The 9058-nt window shown below is 63.7% G+C and overlaps 1 protein-coding gene across 2 annotated transcripts; it reads left to right on the top strand.

Moving 5' to 3' along the window:
* Positions 1 to 776: 776 nt before the first annotated feature.
* Positions 777 to 8694, top strand: LOC123390349 (cytochrome P450 11B1, mitochondrial-like). Of its 2 annotated transcripts, XM_045074269.1 has the most exons (9): positions 777 to 1015; positions 1427 to 1582; positions 5341 to 5540; positions 5670 to 5873; positions 6155 to 6309; positions 7387 to 7553; positions 7962 to 8040; positions 8138 to 8335; positions 8581 to 8694. In XM_045074269.1, the coding sequence occupies exons 1-9, from the start codon at positions 777 to 779 to the stop codon at positions 8692 to 8694; spliced, it is 1512 nt and encodes a 503-aa protein (XP_044930204.1). The 2 variants fall into 2 exon arrangements, with proteins under 2 accessions (XP_044930204.1, XP_044930205.1); XM_045074270.1 differs by lacking the exon at positions 8138 to 8335.
* The last annotated feature ends 364 nt before the right edge of the window (positions 8695 to 9058 follow it).

Genomic DNA, 9058 nt, shown 5'->3' with positions numbered 1-9058 from the left:
GGTGCCCTGGGACCCCGACCCGCGGGCCCAGCCTGCAGAGGGTGGACAGCCCACGCCCGCAGCACCCCCAGCACAGACTCCACGCTGCCCCCGGCCTGCGCTCAGAGTCTGCGTCCCGGAGAGCCCGCTTCCGAAGGAGGAGAAAGGACGGCGTGGCCCCGAGCACAGGCCCGGGCGGGCCGGCCAAGCTGGGGCCAAGGCGAGCGAGCCTCTCCCGGGGCCTCCGCCACATCACTGCCATCCCCAGGTGTGTCTCTGGGTTCCTCTGACTGACCCCCAGCACTGAAAGGCCTCACTGGCGGGGCCTCGGGGACTCTTGCCAGCTCACGGCTCCTGGTTTGAGTCCCGGTGCCCTGCACCTAGCCGAAGGCCTGGGGAGGAGCAGACAGAAAGGCCCTGCGTTAATGGGATGGAGGCCCTCGCTCGCCCCAGCTCCTGTCCCAGGCGGCTCTCCTCTCTCTCTATTCCCCACGGGAAGGACGGAAGGGCCCCTACCCCCCGCCGCCGACCGGCCGAGCCCCACCGAGCCCCCAGGCCAGACCCCTGCACAGGCTCTCAACAGCCACCCGCCCGCAGGTCTTGCGTCAGTGGGAGACAAGGCACCCATCCATCTCTTTCCTCTGCCTACAGCCGGAGGCCTCCAGCCCTGACCCCTGCCTTGGGTTTCCTGGCCTGTTCCAGGGACAGCTTCTCCCGTGACGTGGTCAGGTCGGCCGCTCCAGGCCTCCCGGCGAGATAAAAGGGTTGCGCTGCCCAGGGTCAGAGGGAGCTTCAGAATGGCACTGGGGGCAAAGGCACGCCGGTGGCTGGCCGGGCGCCGGCTGTCCCTGAGCTGCGCACGCACACTGGGCACCAGCGCCGCTCAGGCCCCCAAGGCGGTGCTGCCCTTCGAAGCCATCCCCCAGTGCCCCGGCAACAAGTGGCTGAGGCTGCTGCAGATCTGGAAGGAGCAGGGCTCCGAGAACCTCCACCTGGAGATGCACCGGACCTTCCAGGAGCTGGGGCCCATCTTCAGGTAAAGCCCTTCCTGCCCGCCTGGCCGAGAGAGCACCCTCACCGGCTGTCCCTCCGGACGACGGAGTCCCGGCTGGGTGCCTCGCACCAGCGCTGCCCCGTCCCCGCCGGGCGCCCGTGGCCTGGGCTCTGTCTGCGCCGTCACGAAGGCAGGGTGGGAGCCGAGGGGTGGCTGTTCTGGGCCTTTGACCGTGGAGGCGGCGGCTCTCGGTGAGGACAGAGCAGTCCCACTGGCCGCTGAGAGGGCGGAGTGCAGACAGCAGAGCCCCAGAGGCTTCCTGCCTTAGACAGCGGGAGGGAGCGCCTGCTCTGGAAGGGAGAGGCCCCCCGGAGACAGGCCGGCTTGGTGCTGCGGAACGAGGCCCAGGGGAGGGCAGGCCCCTGTGGCAGGGCTCTGAGCTTTGTCCCGCAGGTATGACGTGGGAGGGACACACATGGTGTACGTGATGCTGCCCGAGGATGTGGAGAGCCTGCAGCGGGCCGAGAGCCCTCAGCCCTGGCGGCCGCTCCTGGATCCCTGGCTGGCCTACCGACAGCATCGTGGGCACAAATGTGGCGTGTTCTTGCTGTGAGAGCCAGGAGGGGTGGCCGTGGCGGGGAGGGCGGGGGACGGGGCCGGGGCGGGGGAGGGGGGGCACGGGTGGCGCGCACCCCAGTGCGGGGTCCAGCCAGGTCCAGAAGCCCACAAGCGCCCCTGGCCAGGGAGATCCTGAGAGCAGGTGGGCCCTGTGTGTCGCAGGGGCGGGAAGGGGCTGTGGGACCACAGCCCAGAGACGAGGAAGGATGACCACTGGCACTAGGGAGCACCCACTCTGCGCCCGCCTCTGCGCGTTGTCCCGGCAGGGTGGGCTTCTCCCTTCCTATAGGTTGGGATGCTCAGGCCTGGGGGGGGGGGTTCACCGGCAAGGCGTCCATGTCAGCCTGAGGGCCCCCCGGACTGCAGCCCTCTGCACGAGGTCCCCTGTGGGACTTCCAGGTGAGCGCAGGTAGCTCAGGATGGGGAGGCTGGGGTGGGGAGAGGGCAGGCAGTAGGAAAGGCGCCCTTGTTCAGAAGCGAAACTCTAAGCGGGTGCCCGTGCGAGCGTGAGCCTGTGCGTGTGCCCGTGTGTGTGTGGCTTCCTGGCTGGAGCTGTCCGCAGCCTCGGAGTAGGTGTGCGCTGTGAGTGCTGCATACGTGCGCGTGTGTCTCCGTGTGCGCGTGGGTTGAGCGCTCCAGCTGTGCTGTGGCAGCGGTGCGTGTGGGGACTGTGGGCGTGCTCACGCGTGTCGTCCTGGTCAGCGAGCGCGTGTGCAGGCGTCCCGCTGTGGTATGCGCATCTCTCCGGGCCTATGTGTGTTCGCTGGTGTGCAAGTGTGCACGTGTGTGCCCGCGACCGTTCTGACGACCTGGCGGCGGCCAGCCGAAGCCAAGAAGGTGTTTCTGCTTGAGTGTGTGGCTGAGGATGCAGGGGCCTCCCCGCCGTGCGCTGAGGGCATCGGCCTGTCTTTGGAGCCGCCAATGCCCTGGGCCCTGGTGCCCTCAGAGAAAACTGTTCTAACCAGGTCCTCATCAGCCTGTGGGGGAGAAGCTTCTCTCCTCCCCCCCCCCCCGCCCTCCAGCTCCTCCTCCCCTTCCCTTCTGCTGCTGCTGTGGCCTCTTCTCCTCCTCCTCCTCCCCCTCCTCCCCCTCCTCCTCCTCACCCTCTCCCTCCGCTCCCCCTCTTCTTAGCCTGTCTCTCCTTCTCTTCCTCCCCTCCCTCTCCTGTTCCGCTCCTGTTCTCCTCTTGCTGCTACTTCCGGCTCACGGACCTGTACTCCCAGGAACTGGCGCACTAGGACCCGGGGTCCAGTGGAAAACTCAACACTTCCGTGTGCTGCTCAGTGCTCACCCCGACGCGCGCACTCTGGATCCCCGTCCCCCACCCCCGAATTCCCCCGCTCCTGCAACCACAGTTTGTTGTCTGGATTTAAGACTCCGCGTTTGGTTTGATCTCTCTGTGTCTTTGTTCATTTGCTTTGTTCAATTCCATACATGAGCGAAACCTTATACTAATCCGTCTTACCCTGACTGACATTTCTCTCTTAGCCTAATACCCTCTGCGTCCATCCATGGGCTCGCAAATGGCCAAGATCCCATTCCTTTTAGGGACCGAGTAGTACCCCATCCTGTGGACGAGTATCTCTCTGTATCCCTCTCTGGGCCATCGTACCCGTGCTACAGGAAACACAGGGGCAGGTATCTCATCGTATTTGTGGTTTCATCGTCTTTGGGTAAATGACCAGTAGTGGAACTCGCTTTAGCTTTTTGAGGGACCTCCACACTTTTCTCCAGAGTGGCTGCACCCGTCTGCATTCCCACCAACGGTACACAAGGGCTCCCCTTTCTCCACATCCTCACCACCGCGCGTTGTTTCTTGTGATTCTGATTTTAGCCGACCGCTGGGAGGTGATGTGTCCTTAGAGCTGACGCGGACCTCCGTGATGAAGGGTGCTGCTGAGCGCCCGTTCACGTGTCTGTTGGCCATCGCCAGGTCTTCCGTGGAAGAAGGTCTCTTCCGGTCTTCGGCCATTTTTAATGGGATCGTTTGTTTGCTCGGTGTGCTGCTGCTTGGTTCTTTGTATGCTTTAGATATTAAGGTTACCATACGTACCACTGGCAAGTATCTTCCGCCAATCAGGAGCTTCCCCCTTTTCCTTCTGTTGATGGTTTCTTCGCTGGGCAAAACCTTTCCAAATTGTGGCAAGGTGCGGATAGCTTAATTTTGCTTTTCTTTCCCTTGTCTCCGGAGACACATCTAGAAAAATGTTTCTGTGGCCCGTGGCAGAGTCATTACTGCCTGCCTTGTCTTCTAGGAGTTTTGTGGTTTCAGGTCTCACCCGTGGGTCTCTCATCCATTTCAAGTTTATTTTTCTGTGTGGCGTAAGGCAGTGGTCCGGCTTCATTCTTCTGCATGGGGCTGTCCAGCTTTCCCAGCGCCATTTGTTGAAGAGACGGTCGTTCCCCATCGGGTGTCCTTGCCTCCTTCGTCATAGGTCGGCCATACAGTGGACCGTCCAATCATGGGTTTGCTTCTGGGCTTTCTATGCTCCTTCATCGATGGGTGTGCCTGCTTCTGTGCCAGCACCACATAGAACTGATCGCTAGCGCTTTGTCGTCTGGGTGGAAATCTGGGGTTCTGGGGTTCCGGCTTCCGTCTTCTTTCTCAAGGTTGCCTTGGCTAGTCAAGGTCTATTGGGGTCCCCTCCAAATTTTAGCATTCGTTGTTCTAGTCCGTGAAAAATGTTGCCTTGTGATAAGGATTGCAGCGAACCTGTAGATTGCTTTGGGCAGCACGGACATTTTAACACCACTGGTGCTTCCTTACCATGAGCCTGGGATGGCTTTCCATTTCCTTCTGTTTCTTTCATCTGTGTCGTAGACTTTCTGACTACGGGGCTCGTACCTCCTTGGTTAAGCGTATTCCTAGATGTTTTGTTATTTTGGGTGCGACCGTACATGGGACTGTTTTCTTCATATCATTTACTGCTACTTCATCATGAGTGTACAGAAATCCAGCAGGTTTCTGTGTATTGATTCTGTGTCCTGCGACCTGATTGAATTCAGTTGTCAGTTCTTTTTGTTTTGTGTTGGTTTCACTGATGGACACTTTAGGGCTTTCCCTCTATACAGTCTCATGCCATCTACAGGCGGGAAGAACATTTTATTACTGCTTCTTTACCCACTCGAGGTGTAGCCACAGCGATCAGACAAGAAAAAGAAACAAAAGTCATGCAGCTGGGAAAGGAAGAAGTACAATTCTGGGCTCTGTTCTGAGCACGTGACAGGACCCGTGGTTTGGCTCCTGCCCTGGAGGACCAGGAGACGGGCCGGGACGGACTAGGTGTGACTGGCACAGGGGTAGCACTCTCAGCAACGGGGAGGGTGGGAGGTGAAGCGGGCCCCGGGCCTCTGTCTCTGGAGCCTGGTGTGAGCAGGGTGGCAAAGGCGGACAGGAAGTCGCCCCTCCCTCCTTCCTCCCGGGACAGGGACGGCCCAGACGGGTGCTGACGGGCCAGCAGGGGACCTGTAGGTGTGCACGAGTGAACTCCAGGAACCCACTCGTGGCGTGGCCAGGCAGAAGTTCTGGGTCAGCCCCTCTTTAGACGGGAGCACGCTGGGCACAGCACGCAAGGCCTCCCCCAGAGAAAGGGCTGCGGCTGAGGCCGACAGGCAGGCATCTGCCCCTCAGGCCCAGCGGGCAGCTCCCTGTCCGCACCCCCCCCCACCCCATATGGAGAAGATGTGTCCGGGGCTGGCCCCGAGCTGCTGACTCCGGCTTCCCTGAAGCTCCTCCCTCTGCTCTCCAGAAACGGGCCCGAATGGCGCGCGAACCGGCTGAAGCTCAACCCGGACGTGCTGTCGCCGCAGGCGGTGCAGAAGTACATCCCCATGGTGGACAGGGTGGCGAGGGATTTCTCAAAGGCCCTGAAGTCAAGAGTGCTGCAGAATGCCCGGGGCAGTCTGACGCTGGACATCCGGCCGAGCATCCTCAACTACACCGTAGAAGGTAGGGAGGTGCCGGGCTCTGTGGGGCAGGGGCAGCCAGGAACTGGACTGGGACCGTGTGGGTGTGCTGCAGGAGGCCCCCGTGAGGCCATCGGCTGCCCGAGGCTCAGCAGCCATCCCCTCTCCTCAGCCAGCAATTTAGCCCTTTTTGGAGAGCGGCTGGGCCTCCTCGGCCCTAGCCCGAGTCCTGCCAGCCTGCAGTTCATCCGGGCTCTGGAGGCCATGTTGAAGTCCACCGCGCAGCTCATGTTCATGCCCAGGGACCTGTCACGCTGGACGAGCGCCAGGGTGTGGAAGGAGCACTTCGAGTCCTGGGACTACATCTTCCAGTACGGTGAGGCCCAGAGACGGGGCAGTGCCGAGTAGCAAAGACACCAGGGCCCCCAGGAGCCACTCACCGAAATCGGGGTGGGGGGCGCTGAAGCCACTTCACTGGGCTCATGGCGTCCTCGGGGCCCAAGAGACTTGGCAGGGAGGCTGGGCTGGGCCGGTCCTGAGCATCTGGCACAGGAACAGGGAGTCTTGGGGGTGGGGGGGGGGGGGCTGCCAGGTGGCGGCATGAGGACAGGTGCTGCCCAGCACCGGGCCCAGGCCCCTGTTCCCCCTTCCGCACAGCCAACAATGCCATCCAGAAAATCTACCAGGAGTTGGCCCTCGGCGGCCCACAGCACTACAGCGGCATCGTGGGGGAGCTGCTGATGCACGCGGACATGACCCTGGAGGCAGTCAGGGCCAACTCCATCGAACTCACCGCCGGGAGCGTGGACACGGTCAGGCCGGCAGCCAGCCCTGCCCTAGCACTCGGAGCCTCCTGACTACAGGCAGAGACCCCCACGCCGCGTGGCTCCCACAGGCCCTGTTTGGAGCGGATGGAGGGCTCTGATCTGAGGGGGCTGGGGGGGAGAGCACTCCGGAGCTGATCTTCCCAGGGAAGGGTTTGCAGATGCTCTGGAGGGAAGCGTGCTCCAGGCCCAGTGCAGAATGGGTGAGGCCCAGGAACATGCAGCAGCGCAGACCCCGGCCGACGTCTGGGCCCTGGGAAGGAGGGGGGCTGAGGGGCTGCTGCACAAGGAGGGATGCGCACAAGCAGTGATGCCCGCACAAGGAGCCCCTGCCGGGGCCACAGTCCGTTGGGCCGTCGTTACAGAGGCTTCGGAGGTGATGGGCTGAAGACACAGAGGGCAGCGGAGGCTCCAGCTTGTGGAAGAGAGAGCAGCTGGCAGCCCAGCCCCGGGGCCGGGGTGCTGTAGGGAGGTGCAGGCAGGTCCCAGGGTGTGGAGTGCAGTGAGCCTCCTGCCCTACAGCCAACCCTCATCTGCCAGCATCCCTGAGGTCCTGCTCTGGGCCAGGCCCGCAGGCTTCGTAGCAGAGGCACAGAGCACTGGCTAGAGAAAGCCCATGAGCAGAGGCTGCAGTTCGGCCACTTAGGGTCCAGGGTGGCCCGTTCCTGTGGGGACCCCGGGGTCTGGGCTGACCTGCCTATGGGAGCCCAGGGGACATGACGCAGTGGGTGCCAAGGGGTCTGGGGATGAAGGGCTACACCCCCGCACCCCCCGTACCTATACACTTGAGTAGATGGACCCCCGAGGAGGGGAGAAGCAGGCCCTGGGGCGATGGGAGGAGGCGGCCTGGGTCTTCACCAAACATGGGGACACCTTCCCTGAGGCATTCAGTGGAAGCAGATGAGGCGAGTGTTAGATCTTGAGGTCTCAGATCCCCAGGGTCGGTGCTTCCCTGGGCACGCACGTCCACCCCCGGGGGAAGGGCGTCTTCCTGGGGGAGAGCCCCTGGGGCCGGAGGTGCGTGGCCTGTGCCAAGGTCTGAGCCCCGCACCGTGGCTCCCGCAGACGGCCTACCCCTTGCTGATGACTCTCTTCGAGCTGGCGCGGAACCCTGACGTGCAGCAGGCCCTACGCCAGGAGAGCCTGGTGGCCGAGGCCGGGATCACTGAGAATCCCCAGAGGGCAACCACAGAGCTGCCGCTGCTGCGGGCAGCCCTCAAGGAGACCTTGAGGTGGGTGTGGCAGACCCTGGCCGCCCCGGTGTCCCGGCCCCAGCGTCTGGAGAGCCGTGCTCAGCGCACCTGCAGACAGATCCGGGGGCTGACGAGCAACTTTGCCCCAGTTGTGTGCCCTGTAGCTCCTCTTCTTCTCCCTGAGGGATAGGGTGCTTCTCTCCCTGGGATCCCGCTTCGGCACCCTGGGCGCCTCCTCGGCCGGACCGCTCAGGCCGGGAGAGCTTTGCCTGGGCTCCGGAGGTGCAGGGAGCCCGCCCCTCATGGTCTGGGCTTCCCGGTGCCCGAAGCCACCTGTGGGCGTGGCGGGGAGCTCCGCTCGCCCGTGCCTCCTGGATAGGAAGGCCCCAGAACGCAAGCGAGGGTCCGGGTGAAGCTGAGGTCCCCGTTGGATGCCCCTGTGCACAGGCTGTACCCCGTGGGCATCTCACTGGACCGGCAGGTGGGCTCGGACGTGGTGCTGCAGAACTACCACATCCCGGCAGGGGTGAGTGGGGCCCCACAGCCCCTGCAGCAGATGCCAGGCCCGGCTGACCTTTGCCCGCAGCGAGGCGCTGACGCTGCCCCTCCCCACCTCTCTACAGACCGTGGTCAAGGTGCTGCTCTACTCCCTGGGTCGAAACCCCTCTGTGTTCCCGAGGCCGGAGCGCTATCATCCCAGGCGCTGGCTGGACAGCAGGAGCTCCGGCACCAGGTCCCCCAGCCTGGCCTTCGGCTTCGGCCTGCGCCAGTGCCTGGGGCAGCGCCTGGCAGAGACAGAGATGCTGCTGCTGCTGCACCACGTGAGCAGGCCGGGGCTGCCCTGGCCGCAATGACATGCCACTGCCCGGGCCCGGCCCAGGGTGGGGGTGGGGGGAAGTGGGTGGGGTGGGGGCTGGGCGTGCTGGGCGGCCTGGCTGGGAACCACTGGCTTCCCCGGCACGGCACGCAGCCCACGGAGCAGGGCCCAGGAAGGAGGAGGAGGGGGAGGCTGGGCCAGACCCCAGGCTGAGCAGTTGTGCAGGTGGAAGCCGCGCCTCTGTCCTAGGTGCTGAACCACTTCCTGGTGGAGACCCTCACGCAGGAGGATATAAAGATGACGTACCAGTTCATCCTGATCCCCTCCACCCTCCCGCTCCTCACCTTCCGGGCCATCAACTAGTCACGTCACCATGCTGTGGGGACAGCCGCGCCACCAGCCCCCCCTGCCTGACCCCAGGCCACCCCGTTATCTCCCAAGAGCCCTGCTCCCTGCCCCGCGACACTGTGCGGCCAGGCCAGCACCTTGCTCGAAGGGTCGGGGATGACTCTGGGTTGCACGTCCCGGCTGCGTGCTCAGTCCCGCCAGCGCCCTGTCCACCAAGGAGCACCATCGGAGGGCCTTAGAGCCCCCGTCGCCCCACACTAGCTCCAGGGTCTTCGGACCCGCCCCGCGCCCGCCTCCCTGTCTAGTCTCTCGGGGAACCCTCAGCCTCTGTACTCAACTCTGTCCCCATGAAGAGCTGACAGCTGGGGCTCCCTCGGTC

The sequence above is a fragment of the Mustela putorius genome, unplaced genomic scaffold (genome assembly GCF_011764305.1).
Source record: "Mustela putorius furo isolate JIRA1106 unplaced genomic scaffold, ASM1176430v1.1 tig00537304_pilon_pilon_pilon, whole genome shotgun sequence".
NCBI classification, from domain to species: domain Eukaryota; kingdom Metazoa; phylum Chordata; class Mammalia; order Carnivora; family Mustelidae; genus Mustela; species Mustela putorius.
The sequence above is the reverse complement of the archived record's forward strand: the minus strand, read 5'-3'. Positions and strand labels throughout refer to the sequence as shown.